Source organism: Nanorana parkeri, unplaced genomic scaffold, assembly GCF_000935625.1.
Source record: "Nanorana parkeri isolate BGI_ZX_2015 unplaced genomic scaffold, ASM93562v1 scaffold1148, whole genome shotgun sequence".
Classification (NCBI taxonomy): domain Eukaryota; kingdom Metazoa; phylum Chordata; class Amphibia; order Anura; family Dicroglossidae; genus Nanorana; species Nanorana parkeri.
In genome coordinates, this window is record NW_017307416.1 from 461282 (window position 1) to 479867 (window position 18586).

At 40.2% G+C, this 18586-nt stretch overlaps 1 protein-coding gene across 1 annotated transcript in view; it reads right to left on the reverse strand.

The window, feature by feature from the left end:
- LOC108796672 (tomoregulin-2-like) overlaps positions 1-18586 on the reverse strand; it is a 202990-nt gene that overhangs the window by 112433 nt on the left and 71971 nt on the right. The window contains exon 4 of the mRNA XM_018568171.1: positions 13392-13451. Coding sequence (XP_018423673.1) covers positions 13392-13451 — 60 coding nt within the window. The remainder of the gene's footprint in view (positions 1-13391; positions 13452-18586) is intronic.

The following is an 18586-nucleotide window of genomic DNA, read 5'->3' on the forward strand; positions in this document are numbered from 1 at the left end:
ACTGACCATGCATATACTCACGGCAGCCAGATGTTTGATATCATTACAATGGAAAAGACCACTTCCACCTTCTAGAACGGACCTATATGCACGCGTTAAAGAGGTACAGTCCATGGAATATTTGACCGCGAGGCTTAACAACACTCTGACAGCACACAAGGGAGTATGGAGCGCATGGACAACCGCGGAAGATCACATGGGGGAAACACAAACACAGGTACGAGATAGACTACAAATAGGAATAGATGAAGGCAGTGGTTAGCCCGGGAGTTCATAACGACTAAGCAAACTTGACGTTCAAAATCCAGACCCTAACCATCACTTTATTGATATTATATGGAGGAATGTAACTTTCAATTTCTGTCTCTTCTTTACTTTTCTACTTTTTCTATACTTACTTTCTTGTTATCTTCTGATTTTTGATACAGACATGTTACTCAACTACGATTATTAAGCTAAACCGATGTGGGAACATACAAATAGTAAATAACTATAACAGCCACGAACTTACGTGGAGAAGCATATTAGCTGAGAACAAAGTTATTACATAAGCGTTGATTTAATACGGAATAATTGAACTGTAATGCGTATCAGTTTTCAATGATTGTCTATCCTTTATATCTGTTTTGTATCATCAGGGTCCCACTGGAGTTGTGGCTCTATTTTACCATAATGTCAAGATGATGTCTGTATCACATTTAACTGGAAACATTTTTTTAATAAAAATTGTCAATTTAAAAAAAAAATGCAGTGTTTTAGCAGACATGCTAGTGTGAAAGGGCCCTCTGAGTGTGTGTACAGTATATGTATTTAAGTATCTGAATATGTGTGTGTGTGTGTATCTGTAAAATAAAACAGCCAGTAGTAGTAGTGGGTAGTTTGTTTGTATAGCGGGGAAGCTGCCAGTTTAGTACAAGTGATCCCGGTGATGCAGCCGAGATCACTTGTAATAAGCCTGCTCGTACGTCCTCCCCGCCACCCCCCTCCATGTTCAGCACCCACCACCTCCTGCCTCTCTCCCCGCCATGGTTTTTGGGGGCCCCCGGCACATTCATTCATTCAGGATGGAGAGCTGGGAGCAGATCGGAAAATGTCCGTTCTCTGCTCTGCTCCGTGTGAACTCTGAGACAGGAATGTTGCACTCACAGCCTTTCTATCTCAGCTGTCACAGGAGTTCCAGCACAATGCTGTGCTAGAACTATTGTATTTGAGGTGACAGGCTCAATAAAGAGAACCTGTCGCCTCCAAATGCTATCACACAGGGACTGGTTAGTCCCCGTGTGATAGCAATAAAGTTTAGTGACAAAAAAGTAAACAAATAATTTAATTTTTTTTTAATAATAAGTTAAAAATAACAAAATTAACTATTTCTTACTCTTGCTATTAGACCTTTCTGCTGCTTTTGACACTGTTTACCACCCGCTGCTCCTCAAAAAACTCCACTCGCTTGGCCTACAAGACTCTGCTCTCTCATGGTTCTCCTCCTACTTATCTATGCGCTCCTTCAGTGTCACTTACAATTCTAACTCCTCCCCTCCTCTTCCTCTTTCTGGAGTGGTCCCCCAAGGCTCTGTCCTTGGACCCCTCCTCTTCTCGATCTAGACCTCCTCCCTTGGTCAACTAATAACCTCACATGGCTTCCAATACCATCTCTATGCCGATGACTCTCAAATTTATCTTTCCACTCCACAACTCTCCCCGTCAGTGTCCTTGCACGTCACTAATCTATTAACTGACATATCCGTCTGGATCTCACAACATTTCCTAAAACTCAACCTTTCAAAAACTGAGCTCATGATATTTCATCCACCCTGTGCACCTTCCCCCAACATTTCAGTTGAGATTGATAACACAACTATCCAAACCTCCCCTCATGCCAAGGTCCTAGGTGTCATCCTTGACTCGGACCTCACCTTTCTTCAACACATCCAATAGCTATCCAAATCCTGCCACCTTCACCTTCGTAACATCCCAAAAATACGCCCCTTCCTCACCAAAGAAACCGCAAACTTGTCTCAAAGTATCACCCTAACCGTCCGCTCAGCTCATCCCAAGACCTCCTGCTTTCCAGCTCCCTTGTCCACTCCTCCCATACTCACCTCCAGGACTTCTCTAGAGTCTCTCCCATCCTCTGGAACTCTTTACCCCAACCTGTCCGTCTATCTCCCCCCTTGACTGCCTTTAGGCGTTCCCTAAAGACTCATCTCTTCAAGGAAGCCTATCCCACCTCGACCTAACCACTGAACCTTCACATTCTCAAATAATTCCTCCCCTTACAGCTACCTCCTCATGTATCATTTCCCCTTCCTCTTTCAGATTGTAAGCCCTCAGGGGCAGGGCCCTCCTTACCATCTTGTCTTGAATTGTAATGTCTTCCTTATATTGTAAAGCGCTGCGCAAACTGTCGGCGCTATATAAATACTATGTCATAATAATAATAATAATTAATACACACCACAAACAGCACTGTCAGACTCTTAAGAACCTGCAATGTGTATACTGTAACATACTCACTTCAATGGAGCTCCGTACATGGCGGGCCCCGCCCCTATCTGATGCCCTCAGGTCTCTCCCCCTTCCTTGCTGGTTTAAACCGCAAGGTTTAGTCGCCCAGCGTTTGTGCAATGAATGCAGATGCTGGGCAGAGAGAATCTCTTCTACCTACCCTGACAGCACCTTCACTATTGTGGAACCTCTACCTCACCTACCACTCCACTACTAGCTACTTGCCTTTACCCTAACCTTCCTACTAAGCACTTCACATACTCTGCTAGCTGATCCCCTGCTACAACTCTATCTCCCTTGTCGATCTGAGAGGACACTTACCTTACTTGAACTACCCCAGGAGACTCATACTCATTACAGCCTCTCTGCACCTCCTTTGTTATCAATAGCAACCACCAGCTGCTTATCTCCTAGCAATACCTTTCCTAACATTTTGATTGTGGGAACTGCCTCTGATACCACTTTCCGCTTGAACCCCATTACCACTGGGACTACACAACTGCAAGTATACAATCCTCTACTTCTATAATAAGTTCAATTCTGCCATTATATTCCTTTGCTGTGCTGAAGTTCCCATACAATCATTTATACTACTAAGAGACTCTAATCTTCTGCACATGCAATGCATGTTGTCATTATTGAACTACATCTGATTATCGATGCTTATCTATAACCCCATTGTAATAAAAAAAGAAGACTGTTGTATGATAGTACTGCTATACTGAAGATTTCGCTCTTAACCTCTTACACTATTAAATGACTTTGTTCATGATTGTGCATTACGCATGACAGTACGGTAGTACCCTTGCATGTTAACCGAGTTGGAGTGCAGAGGGAAGCTTGGACAAATTCATGATTGAAACTGATTCTGAGACATCCGTGGCTGTGATCTATAAGAAATCCTTATCCCATATTGCTGGAGTGTTACACATACAACCGAGCTGAACTGCAGTTATGCACTATTTTATTTGTGCTTCGAAGTTTAGCTCTCCTAAACAAAAAGGGGCTTCCATAGAGGAGCTATGCACTGGTTCTGCAATAAATATATTATAACAGGGCACTCCATTCATGTGTTTGTGCCAGCAGAAGCAAGTTTACTAGAAGCCCAGGTCAAAAGACCAAAAACTTTCATACATGAGACTGTTAGAAAACACAAGCACATGTGTTTTACATGTCTAATGTCTACAAAGGCAAAGCCTTATTATTAATGTATCTTTGCCCATTATAGACCTCATAAGAACAAAACTGTTGTTGTTTTATTAGCTGATTTGTTTATAGCTGTACTTTCCATTATGTGTTATGTCAAATAAAGACAATGCCAACTTTTCTAACAAGAGATGCAATATATTCTCTGCTAGTGCTCTGTAAAAGTTCCTATTCATTCAGGTCATGGTTCAACTAGTGTTAGTTATTCGCATTTAACTCAACTTGTTCTGTAATGTTGAAGCAGCTTTTAAAGTTCTCAGTACGTAAATGAGCAGTGATACCTCTTCAACATTACAGAACAAGTCCAGTTACCTGTAACTAACTACTACTGGCTATGCTCTGCTAGATATTTCTTGCATTATCTTGCACGTGTAGTCAAAGTGAGCAGCCTATTTGACTTTAATAAATTGAAAGTATTTTTTCAACACCTGGTGAATTATTGGGCTTGAAGCCAGTGAGGTCTAAAAGGGTCACACTCTCCACCTGCATTCATGTTGTAAGTCAGTGACTCACTGTTCTCATTGCAGAGTTGTTCTTCAAATGTGTTCATCTATTTAAATATGCTTATATTATTGTGCAACCAGGCAAAAACAAACATTAACAAAAAAGCAAAGCTGTTTCAAATAAAATGATGTACATTCAATCACAAAAATAACAGATTGGTGTTCTTTATCTTTTGCCAAGAGAAAGGTCTCTAAGTGCCTTCTTGGTTTCAAACATGCAGCATACATTTTATGGGAAGAAATCTTCATAAAAGCTCAGATTCATACTGCAGGCAGAATGTCCCATTTCTTCTTTTGATATGAATATTAAAACCATAAAAAATTCTTATTGTGTTTGATCTTGCATATAATATTTAAAAATAATCCGTGTATAGTGAGCAGTGCAGCACTTATGATCTCCCGAGGCAGGCACCAGGATAGACCCACTCTTGCAATGAGGCTTAGCTCAAATGATCTTTCAACTCTCAGGAAAAATGGGGACACCTGTTCTGGTGACAACTATTTAAGAGAGGAATTCACCTTAATGTTGAAATCAGCAAAGAAAAAGAAAAACTGACAGGAGTTTTAATCATTCTATATCTAAAAGTAAAGATTTGTCTTTAGATACACTTTAACTCTTAAGGTTGACCTTTTAACAAAAGTCAAACTACGCCTAATGTCATTCCTCTCCCCCTTACCAAAATGCTGACAAATATCTTTCTTACCCCTCATATACTAATGCACTTTAACTAGTGTGCAAAGGTGACACATGCATTGATGTTCCACTGCCTCCTGGGATACCTATGTCACATTGCCCAAGAGTCTTTCCACCACCCATAAAATGCCGTGATTTGGCATTGCAACATGTAAAAAAAATTACACAGCGTCAGATCTCTTACTGAGCATATGGGAAATTTGGTGCTGCATCATCAGGATTCTGGATGCAATAACCCAGAAGAGATAGCCGGCTCCCTATGACCAAAAAAAGTAAGACGGTGGTGTGGGACACAAGCTTTTGGAGAAGAGCTGCGTGGGAAAAGAGGACAATGTTGAATTTGCTGGGATTGTAAGTATATTTATACAGCATAACAAGTCACCAAAGGTAACAGTAAAAAAATATAATAAAAAAAATGAATAATAAAAAATAAAACAAAACCCTCCTCCCTCCACACACAGATAACATACAAGTGCAACAGTGTTCACCCTATCGTTGTGAACGAGATGCACTGCGGTGTGTTAGATCGCAGTGCTTGATTTTTTTCTTTTTAAAATAACATTAATTTAACTGTGGCAGCGCATGACAAAGCATTAGGACGCATTGCCATACGTTGCGATATGCTGTGTTGCGATTAAATGTACACCTGTATCAATTTATCACAACACACACCAACACAGTGCACAAATGATTTTAACATAAATTGCTTATATACAGTTTTGCGTTACTTTTTTACCGTTTTGCTAAAAGGCGCAATTTAAATTTGTTTTAATGTTATTTACTAATTCAATACAGTTTTATCTTTTAGATTTATATGGTTTAATATTGATTTGATAAACATTTGCACAATTATTGCAGGATCTACAAAATTGGTAGCACCATCTTTTTATTTTGCCGGGCCCGTGCTTTCAGAAAATATATGGTTTGGGGGTTTTTTTTTACAAATGCTTGCAACACAGCAATAGAAAATCAAAACATTGGGAAAAATTGCAAAAATGGTCTGGCCAGCTGAGGCTAAAAGCATTCTGGAGGGCATGGCAGTAAAAGGGTTCATACCCAATGTATTAACGATTTTATAACACAGAGAACAAATGATGTATTACACTCAAATATGTGTCCATGAGGGGTTATATATACAAAAGACCATTTGTATGGTAAAATATTGAATCCCTGAATGTTTAGGATAAACAAGTACACAAGAAGTGGCAAAAAAAAGAGAAACTCTATTTTAAAGTAAAAAAAAAAAAAAAACTAGCAGTGAAAAAAGTAATGAGACTGCAGGGATTATAAAAATCAAATTGCAATTTAAATGAAAGTGGCTTTGCCCTTCAATATTCTCTTAGAAATCTTGGTTCTATATGGCATTTCCCTCTTAAAATCCATATTAGGGTCTTATAGCGCATTCACTTTACAGTTTATTAAAAACTGGAGCCTAGATGTTTCATAGGAGAATCTTAGATTTCTAAAGTCATTAATCTTCTCTCCAGGTCAGTTGCCCGGCTCAATAAGTTTGGGGTCTATTTATCAATGTTTTCATCCAAGATTCACACAACTTTCACCCAAGATTTACCTATTTCCTAATTGACTCACAGTGTAATTAATCAATACATCATTAAAGGAGAATTATGGGGTTAAGGCTTTTCCCCATAGTTCTCCTTAGGGTAATGGGAGGACACAAACTAGCATCCTCCCATCACCCTAGGCTAAGTATACCGCGAGCTGCTGCTCGCAGGATACTGAGACGCCCCAGCTGTAGCGGATCCCGACAATTATGCCGGGATCCGCCCAGCTGCATGACTGACAGCTGGCTCTGCCTATCTAGAGGCTGAGCCCGCTGTACCCGCCCCCTCCCCCGTCCGTTCCACCAATCAGCGCTGGCGGATCGGGGAGGGGAGAATACAGCCTCTCCCCTGTCACGGCAGAGAGCCGTGACAGGATCGAGAGGTGAGCGAATGCCGGTATCTGTTCGCTCATCTCCCGATCTATTGAGCCGACCTGTGACAGTCTCATTGTCACAGGTGAGCTAGAACTATGAGGTGAGTGAAAATCACAATCCTCATAGTTTTCCTTTAAATGTGGTGCATCCAGACTCAAATATGTATTCCTTCATAAAAAATGAAGGGGTTTAATCACTTAGCTGCTGAAGGATTAAGCTGAACCTTCTGCTGTAGGAAGTCTTCGGTTTAGCTGTACAGCCCGTACAGCAGCCGAAGACACAGCCGAAGTGGGGAGAATGGTCTGCCGAAGCATACCATTAAACCCACAAATTGTAAAAAATAATAATTGAATAATACAAAAAAAGACAGCGCAGAGTCCCCCTCCCAAACCATACCAGACCCTTTAGGTCTGGTAGGAATGTTAGGAGGGACCCCCAAGTAAAAAAAATTTAAAAATGTATGGGGTTACTCCAAAAGTCATACCAGACCCTAGGCAGGGGGGCTCCTCTACATCTGGGTACCCCCTTTCATAAAGGGGCACCCAGATGTCGCCCCCCTAATGAATGAGTATGGGGTAGTTGTATCCTTACTCATTCACCAAAGGCTTAAACAACAAGTAAATAAACACACCAGTCTTTTGAAAAAATATTTTAATTGAACAAAAGACACAATTGTTTTGACAATTCCTTTACTATAAAAAAGGCAAAAAATTACCCAACACTGCAATCCAATGTCAGTCACGTTGTCCAGCGACATAATCCAAGGTCAATCAGAATGAATGATGTCACCAACTCAACGAAATAAAACAAAATCCTGCTGAAACCGGACCGCTACCTACGAACTGCCGCAGCAGAATTAGCAATTTGACAGGTGCCAGCCTTAATGTAAACAGATGGGTGGAGCTAGTGATGACACCAACACTCCCTCCGCCAATCTGTTTTCTTGCCATGACAGTGATCATTCATGGCATGAAAACAGATAGGCGGAGCCAGTGGTAATGTTACCACTGGCTCCGCCCATCTGTTTTAGCGGCACCCCAGTGCCCGGATTAAGGGTCTGATTTTTTTGAATTTTAGGGGGACCCCACATTTTTCCCCCCAGTTTTGGACATTGGAGTTCCCCCTTAAAATTCGTACCAGGACTAAAGGGCTTTGGTATGACTTTTGGGGGAGTCCAGTGAATTTGTTTTTTAACTCGGGGGTCCCGAACATTCCTACCAGACTTAAACGGTCTAGTATGATTTGGGAGTGGCACCCCACACCATTTTTTTTCATTTACATAACAGTTTTCATTCTGTTCGCTACCTCTGAGATAGCGAGCAGAATCCTGATGGACAGCATTCGGCTATTCACTCTCTGCTGTTTGGCCCCTATGAGAATAGGGGCGAGCAGCAGCGAGTGAACTGTCAAACATGCAGATGTTGGATTGGCTGAGGTGAACGGGTTCTTCCCTTCAGTTCAGCTGAACATGCTGAGGCTGTTCGGCTGAACCGAAGGAAAGTGGAGGGAGTTGAAACCAGCTGATGTAAGGCTGAAAATAGCTGTAGGCGGCTGAACTGAATAGGCGAACAGGCTTGTGCTCCCTTCACTTCAGCTCGGTTATACACTCGGCAGCTAAGTGAATAACCCCCTAAGTGTTAATGAACCTGTCCTCTGCTAATAGTGGAAAGTGCACAGGTAACAATGAAGAGGATCAAACAAAAATGTAAACAGAAAAAAACACGTTTACACATTTGTGTTTAAATTAAAAGTCAAAATGCCACAGAGTTCAAGGGAAATTGTTTAAAGATACCCCACAAACAGGTGCTATGAAGAAACGTAATGCAGCTGATTGTTAGTAGGCACCCTGCTACATCTCCCCTTTACAGAGCCTCCCATGTGCATGCCTCCAATATGCACTGCAGGAATTCCTTATACAACCAAACTTCTGACAAAGATGCAAATGTGCATAGTGTCTACCCCTTCACAAAATGCAGTATTTGGTGTTTGAGTAACCTATCACTATCTGCAAGGAGTTTGCATGTTTTTCCTGTGCTTGTGTGGGTTTCCTTCGGGTACTCTGGTTTCCTCCCACACTCCAAAGACATGCTGGTAGGTTAATTGGCTCCTCTCTAAGTTGGCCCTCTATGTATGCATGTGAGATAGGGACCTTAGATTGTAAGCTCCTTGAGGGTAGGGACTGATGTGAATGTGCAACTATGTAAAGTGCTGCGTAAATTGTCGGCGCTATATAAATACCTTTAATAAACAATATCACCCATGCCTAAGCACTATCATAAGGAAGGCTTACCCAATCGTTTGCATATACGGACTTTAAGAATGCTGGTATTTGTGTAAGATTTTGGGTTTATTCCAACAGGTGACAGGGCTCTTTAAAGGTAGAATGCGATACAAGAGGATGCATACTTACCATCTGCAGCATTAATTTGCTTTGTAATATTGTTTCCACTTAAGCATTCAGATTTCAGCTGTCTGGTTTATACATTATGAAAACATACTAACCCACTGCCTGCTTCTGACAGATGGTCGGAGCCAGCCATGATCTTACGTCTGGCTCCGGTCACTTGCAGAGAGATCACCATCCCTGGTTACCAGCTAACAGGGAACACTGATCTCCAAACAGAAGAGTCTCCCGCTCCTGGCCGCCCAGGAGAGAAACACTGATTTTTCTTTGTTTTTCTTTATTCTGACACGGAGCCGTGTCAGAATAGAAAAAAAAAATTAAAAAATTTGCCCATAGGAATGCATTACTAGATTCCTATTGGCTATTTCAATTTGCCCTCTGCTGATGGACCTGATGGAGAAATGCAGCAGAGGGCGGGTGCAATGCTAGTTTACTATTGGTTATTGCAAATTGAAATAGCCAATAGGAATCTAGCAATGCATTCCTATGGGCAAAAAATTATTTTATTAGTGTTTCTCTCCTGGGCGGCCGGGAGCAGGAGACTCACAGAGCGCCCGGGAGAGTTTTTTTTTTTCATTTTTTTGGACGGCAGCAAAACCGACGGCCAATTGAAAACTATTGGGCGGAGCTAGCTGTCATTGCTAGCTCCGCACAATCGTTTTCTATTAATTTTTTTGGACTTTTAAAACTATTTTTCTGTTCTGCTCAGTCCCTCTGAGGGACTGCCGCTCAGCGGCATTCGGCTATTCACTCACTGCTGTTCGGCATCTATAAGAATAGACCGAACAGCAGCGAGTAGCCTGCCGGAGGTTCGGCTTAGCCGATCCAGATGTTGGATCGGCTGAGTCGAACTCCTCCTGCACTTCGGGTTGGCCGTACCAGCCTGAAGTGAGATTTTTTAAACTTTTTAAATTTTTTTTTTTTACAGCAGCAGAGCACCCGGACAATAGGAAACTATTGGGTGGAGCTAGCTGTCACTGCTAGCTCCGCACAATCGTTTTCTTTTAACTTTTTTCTACTTTTTTCACTCTTTTTCTGTTCTGCTCGGTGCCTCTGAGGGACCGAGCAGAACAGCCGAGCCAAATGCCGCTCGGCGGCATTCGGCTATTCTCTCACTGCTGTTCGGGATCTTTCAGAATAGCCCGAACAGCAGTGTGAAGCCTGCCGGAGGTTCGGCTTAGCCGATCCAGATGTTGGATCGGCTGAGTCGAACTCCTCCTGCACTTCGGGTTGGCCGTACCAGCCTGAAGTGAATAGCCGAACAGTGTTTGGCTCACTTCACTTCTGATCGGTCATTAACTCGGCTGCACTCGGCAGCTTTGTGAATAGACCCCATAATGTTTCTGGTACAAACCATGGCAAATTTATTTGCAAATGAAAACATTTTGCTTATTTTCTGTGCAACACTGAAAAATGTAACACACAAAACAAATTAAATTAAAAAAATATTAATGGTAAAAAACCTATACATTTTATGGTTAAAAAAAGTTAATTAGGCTTAATTAGTGTTAAAACAGGGTTAAAAAATGAATACATTTTATTCAAAAATATTAACCTGCAAGGTTTTTATAATGATGTCATATGCAGATCAAAGGCTACACCTTTGATCAATATATTCATAAAATAGTAAATACAATAAAACAATACAATAGATTATATTTAAGCAACCACACTTGCGGACTGTCTGCTAATGTCGCTTTATACTGGAGTGGCTGCATTTTGACAACTGCTTGGATGTAGGAGAAGCTTCTTAGAACTTTGTTGAGGTTTTTTAGGATTTATCTCCTACATTCATAATCCTCAAATGGATAAACTAATACTACCATAACCTCTAACATTGAATGCAATTATCTTACTACAAAAAAAAAATGTCCCACCAATATTGCAGTGCCAGTATAAAATGATATAGCTATTTTTAAAAAGGAATAAGTGAAGTGATTTTGGGAAAATTGATTTTGTAGCAAATTTACAGAATTGCGGAAACTCTTAATTTTGTTCACTGCGCTGCTTAGGCAAAATTTTCCTGAAAAAAAGTTCTACCCATTTTTTTCTTTATTTAGAGGGTTTATTAGAGTTTAATAACAAATTTAATGTTCCTTGTGTTTATGTTTTCTTTTTGCTTTTTTATGTGCAATTGATTGCTATTTATGTACTGCTGCTTTTATGGCTGCCTTTGTTTCTGCGGGAAAAAAGGAAAATAATAACATGAATAGCCAATTTTGGTCCAGAATAGTAATGTTGTGAATTACATAATACCTGATGATCTTGTCTGCAAGGTGTATCATTGCGGACTTCTGTGCAAGGTCGACAACACCAGTTCATTGCCTACCAGTTAAGCAGAGGCTTTGCCAACCTCTGCATTAGGCATTAGCAGCTGTGCTTGCATTTTGCCATAGTTACTGTTCCTAGTTCCAAAATGGAATGTGGCCTAATGTTTCCTCAGCATGAAACTAAAGTACATTAATCTACAGGAGTGCAGGAGTAAAAGCTTTAGGTAACACAGTCTAACTGACCTAATTCACATGGGCCAAGTAAAACCTGCCAAAATGTATTGCAACAGAAGTCAACTCGACCAAACTTCAAGGTATTCATTTATATTATTTAACAAGCCACTGATCTACCCATCTTACTTCTCTTAGGCTAAATATTTTAAAAAGTTGGTTGAAGTCCAAGGAGTTTTTTAAATCAAAGACTAGTATGTGTACTTGGCAGTCAGCTCAGTAAATTCTGTACAGTCTCTTTAAAGTCCACCCTGACCCATTTATACTAACCATCCCCGTGCACCCCATGTGCAAATCAACCAAAGGGACACAGAAAGCAAAAGGGGTTTTCAGAGTCAACGAAAAGCAAACTATCTTTAAAACTGTGTTAAAACACATGAATTCAGCTTCAAAATAAATTCTACAAAACGTTTCATATATGGTAATCGTCACCATGTTGACACAGTTACAATGCAATCATTGCACTCTAACTTTTCAAAGTACAACCATCAGTTCTGCAGACAGTCACTCACTGAACTGACTTATATCCGGGTTTATACTACCATGTGTTACAATTGTAACAGGTATTTGCTTCCAATGCCACTAAGCTCCAGACATTTTGCAATCGGTTCTCTGGCTATGTGCTCCTCTAGTCCTTGTAGGCTCTACTCAAAACCTGACATCTTCAAGGCTCATATAAGATGAAGGAAACCAAGAGCAACTGGACATAAAACAAAAAAGCCACAAAACCTACTTTTTATTTTTATAGCTGCTAGGGAATTATTCACAAATTAGGTAAAGTAGTGCTGAGCTTTAAAAAATATTGTTGAATACATGTTTTCTTTTTAATGGAGGAAAAAGATATGCAATAATTTGTTTTGAAGTCACAATTTACACCAACAATAGCTAAGCATCATTAAATATTTGAAATATTTACTAATACACAGTATATAATCAACATTTAATTCAGTTGAATATTAAAAATTCAAATAATATACTAGTTTGCAGTTTTATCAGACTTGCTTATCCAGGAAAAACAGAATACCTGAATTGTCTGGTTCCCTTGAATCTATGACACATCAATCTGTAATTTCACATGTCAAAAACATACAGTAACTGCTATATTGTGCGCTAATGAATTTCTTTAACTGAACAGAAAGACGTTGCTGAATTCTATTCTATGTGTACTTTTAGAATCTAGACATCCAGACATCCAAATATAGTTCTCCATCTGAATATAAATGAATAGAATTGTACTTATGTATCTTCGCAACATCACATACTGATTGTGAACCTTTATCACGAAGCAACCATCGTGATATTCAGAACAGTAACACAATGATTCATGTTTATTTTAGGACACCAGTCCATCATTATGACAAAAGCTATATTGATCATTCACTAATAAAAGGCTTTTAAGGTCCAGAAATGAGTGTGTATACAGTATATTGCATTAGGGTTTTTTTCTAACCGCAAAATAAAATAATTATTTTTTATTAAACTTTTGTATTTTGACCATTGGATAAAATAACTTTGAACATGTATGTTTTCACAAGCTTTCCCCAATTTAGAATAGAAAACTACACTCTTTATTCAGCCACTACATGATATGGCAAGATCAAGAAAATATATACGTAAATATTTTAATGTATACAGCACTTACCTGCATAGTCTGTTCTTGCATAATGACTGTCCTCTGATTTTGTAGTTGCTGTTATATTTTCTGTTTAAAGCAAAATAATTTGTTAGCTGTTATATTTCTGATATTTATTTACATATTTTCACAATAAATACCTAACATTGAGGCATGCCAAGTCTAGGGATGAGCTAATAGGCTTGGGTTTGGTTCATGAGCAGTTTTTGCAAATCTTGCTCAAAATTCCAAACTTTTCAGTGAACACCATTGAAGTGTATAATGGGGAGGGGGTAAATACTATTCAAATTTGGCTATATGTATAATTAATAAGCATGATGTTGTGAAAGAAAAGGCATGGAAAGCCAGGCACTTTCATGGGGACATGTAACTGGGAGACTCCCGCTCCCGGCCGCCCAGTAGAGAAGCACTGATGTGTCTTTTTTTCCTTATTCTGACACGAGCGATGTCAAAATAGAAAAAAATAAATAATAATTTTCCCATTGAAAAGCATTGGGACATTACTATTGGCTATTTCAATTTGCAATAGCCAATAGTAAACTAGCAAACAACTGCTTGGTAGTGCGCTTCTGTATTTTGATCTTCTATATGTTTGCTGTGAGCCCACCCTTTAATAGAAAGGGGACAGAGTTATCAATTTTCTCAATTATTAGTGCTTGTGACTTAGCTGACCAGGGTAAGAATGCTATGAACTGCATTATAAGTTGTTCCATATTTCTGGTGGCAGACCTACAAATTATTTAGCCTAAAGTTTGTGATTTGCTGAGAACCCATGGTAGCTGCAAACTTTAGTCCATTTACAAGAAACACTGTGACACTAGGTTTAGACTGGAATCTGATAAATAGCTTATTGTTCTTAAAGGGCAACTCCACTTTGAAACAGTAACTTGGTGTTCAGACATATGAGGATAAGTACAGTTTGTACATCAATTCCAATTAAAATATCATCCAATGAAAATACTTGAAATGAGACAATACGGATATGCATATTTATATTTATAATAGTACTTGCCATTTAAAGGTAGAGACATAGAAACACAGACAAGAAATGGCAGAAAATGACCATGTAGGCCATCAAAGTTGCCTCTGTTTTGATTTTTTGGGGCTTTTTTTAACCTTTTAAATATCTACCTTGTATAAAGACCTTTGTCCCAAACATTTTTAAATTCACTTACTCTTGATGGAATCACTACTGCTTTAAGTCTGTTCTCATTTTGCAATGATCCCAAATAAGCACCCCCAAATCTTTTTCCTCTGTAGTTCTGGCCAACGTTGTGCCTTCATTATTGCAATTTATCAGATGATAATTTTTCTCTAAATGCATTCATTTGCATTTAAAAACTGCAAGTGCAGTTTTCATTCCTCCAGCAATGGTAAACCAGGTTTGATGTTACAAACACCTCTACGAATAACATCTCTATTGCATACCTTTGTGTCAAAGGCAAAAATACATCCTTTGCTCATCAAACATCAGTTATGTCACTTACAAACAGGTTAAATAGAATAGGACCTAGTACCGAGACTTGTGGTACACCACTAGTGACTGGTCTCTAGATGAACCCCATCTACAACCACACTCTAATATCTATCCTTTAGCCAACTGTGTATCCCCTGAACCACCAAAGAGCTAAGTCAGAGCTTGTAAAACTTTTTTTGAGATCATTATATGAAACCGTATCACATGCTTTGCTGAGTATTATCAGTTTGAATACCAAAGAGGCTAGATAAGTGGGATTTTAAGTTACATTATTTTAACCAAATGCTATATACATAAGCATACGTTAATACATAAAAAATACCAGTGAAGCCCATTACCATTCTCAAAGGATGAACATAATGATGACAATATCACTTGAGAAGCTCTTGTGTCTGAATAACCATGGACCATTTAGCTCCAACTTTTTAACCTGTCTAGACATTAAGGAGTTAATTTACTAATGGCAAATAGGCAATTCACTGCCAGGTAATTTGCACTTTGAAAGGGCATTTTTCCTTAGCTTAGTAAATGATGTAAAAGTCTGCTGATTTTTATCATTCAATCATGTGCAATCAAAAATACTGTTTTGCTTTTTTTTTATTTTCCTTGCTCATAATTGGGTATTCACTAAGCTAAGGGAAACTTCTGTTGCAAAGTGAACAGCATTTTAGCCTTTCAATAATGTAACCCCTGTATGTAGCACATTCAAAGTATGTGCTGTGTCATTTTCATCACCAAATATACTGTAAAACACCGAGCTGAACTGCATAACTAACAAAGCATATGTGCCAGAACAAGAGAAACAAACTCAGCAGGCAGAGAAAATGTGTGTAAAGCTGGATATACACTGGTAGATTTTTGCATGAACTTTCATATGAGAAATCTTATCATACCATCCGATAGTTCAATCGGAGGCTTGCATAATGTTGTTTGAAATTTCATTTGATTTTAACATTCAATTTTGGAATAAATTTAGTTTCCTTAATGAAAACCACACTCACTCATTGTAACAAATTCACCTCGGGACGCTCCAGCGCTGGTCTCAATGGCCACACGTCAGCTGCCCCAATAAAGCCGCAGAGTTTTGATTCCTTGGCGTTCCACTAATATTGTGAATGCCGAGCAATCACTCACTGTGGTGTCTGCCTTCGCTCACAGCCCGGAACACTGAGTCTCCTCTGTCGCCGGCTCCTGCTGCCTCTACGGTCCTCACTACAGGAAGTTCCCTTGCTGCCATCTCTTCACTGCAAGCAGCCTGAGAGCAGACTACGATCCATGAGTGGGTCTTCCTCTAAAACCGCACGTAGCAAACTATGTTTATAAGGACTGTGTCTGTACCCTTGTTGTACTGGCGTATCTCATGTAATCCTGTGGTATACATGCAAGTCTGCAGAACTGTGGATCCCATTGTACCCCTAAACAGTACCAGGGGTTAATGTGTCTATATGTACATTCGCCAAAGGACTACAAAGAGTTATGGGAGCCATCTTAATCTGAAACATATATGTCTTCCTCCCTCATTCAGCCGCTGCTGCGATAATTTGTAGAAATGTCGTTCCTGGCACAGGATAATACATGGTGATTGTTACCGCACTAATTCTCATCTATATGGCATGATCTTACATAGTTACATAGTATTTGAGGTTGAATAAAGACATTAGTAGTATGATCTTTGTTACAATTCTTTAGAGACTTCCTATACTTATTTAGTTGTTACAGTGCGTTACACTTGATGTGCCTCCCCAATGGGGCATAGAAGTTAATGTTAGATAGAACTTATATAGTGTTTTCCCTAAACCATTTTCCTATAGCTATTTTATTGTTAGTCCCTATGCTGCCATCTAGTGACCCTTTTGTGGTAATGCACATGTTTTTAATGTTCTTTTCCTGATGTCGATGACACATTTCCTTTGTATAATGCTCCACCCTTCTTGTTGGTCAGTACTTCCTGTGTCATGGCCACAGCTAACAGGCCACATGTAACAGGGACACGTGTATTCTGCACAGTACGCTAGGAAAGGCATCATCTTTTGACCGCATAATACTGAAAACCATCCATCTGCTGTATCCTGTTGTCTGATGTACAGAATAAAGCAACCCTTGTGGATGAAACGGTATTGGTGAGTTCAGCTATCTGACAATGATTGTCCTCAGTGATTGAATCTGCTTATACAGGGCAGGCATAGAGGTCTCAACAAGGGATATATATCGCTATCACAACAATCGGAGTCAGAATACTTGAAGTATTTCAGTTAATAGCTGTGCATGCTCCATTGTGGTGTATGAGGTAATACACTGTGGAGTGTCGCAAGCAGACCCCTTTAAAACTACGGTATATAATGTCCTACAATTCCGAACCCTCCTTGAATCATTTGGAGAGTGCCTTACCTGGTGTTGGTGTTACACTCATTGAACAAAAAGTTTCCAAAAATTATTTCTTTTAAACAAAATTCTAACCATGTGTACCCAGCTTTAAGCGGGCAGGGGCACAAAGGATGTTTTAAGACACCCACCTGCATCTAGAAGGCTCCTATCCGGCCATTTTCCTACTTTTGGTGGATGGGAGGTGGTTAAAGAGTTTTTTTTTACAATGACTGCTAATTCCCCCATGAGTATGTAGCACATACTGTACACAGCAGTTTTAGAGAATAGTGAAAAAAGACAGATAGTTTTACTTGCTGCACAGATAATATTTTGAAGCTCATCCAGATAAATACTTCCTTTTGTATGGCATCATTCAGCACGTAAAAATTATTGAGCTGAGGCATTTAATGGATTATCATATACAGTACTTCATCAGAGGGACGAGGCTTAGCAGACAAGCCTGCATGGTATATACACAACATATTGAAGGAAACATGCACTTTAAAGTATATCTCTTTTAGAGACAGAGTAGGTTTGAGGCCCTGTTTGGAAGATTTTACTGTGCCAGTGACAATGTTTTCATCAGGACAGCTAGTGAGGAAAATTATCTCTAACATAGATACAGTGGAACAAAAACTGTCAGGGTTATTCACTAAAGGCTGAAGAGTTTGGAGAAGGCAGGAGAAGTGAACAATCTAGGACAACATAGCTGAACTGGAAAGTGAGCTGAATTGGATCATTTTTCCAAATCAGCTATGTTGTTCTAGATCAGGGGCGCCCACAATTTTTCGTCTGGAGATCTACTTTTCAAATGACCAGCTCAATGAGATCTACCAATGAAAAAACCCCTGCATTCAGGGGTGGGAGGGGGCGTGGCAGTGCATTGAAGTCAATGGCACCACAGGCAGGCCCCTCGCCCACAGTGCGATCGCCTGTAACCGTAACCCAGGCACATGAGTGCCTGAGTTCCAGTCCAGTGCGATCCGCAAAAATGCTGCAAGCACTTTTTTTGGCAGATCACACTGGACTGGAATGCAGGCACTAATGTGCCTGCGTTCCGGGTGCGGGCGATCGCACTGTGGGCAGGGGGCATGCCTGCGGTGCAATTGACTTCAATACAACACCACACCCCCTCCCGCCCCCGAATGCAGGGAGTCGGCCGGCTTACATTCCAGTGCGTCCTAGAGGCCCCGGCGTCTTGTCCTACCGTGGTGCTCGTGTGGCTGATGTTGCACAAGAGGAGGTGTCCTGCCCCTTTCCATCTGCGGCATCTAACACATTCAGCTGGCAGCCGCACGAGCACCGCGGGAGCATAGCTCCGTCCTCCGCCCCCCCCCCCCGCCGCCCGCTCCCCCACTTCTTC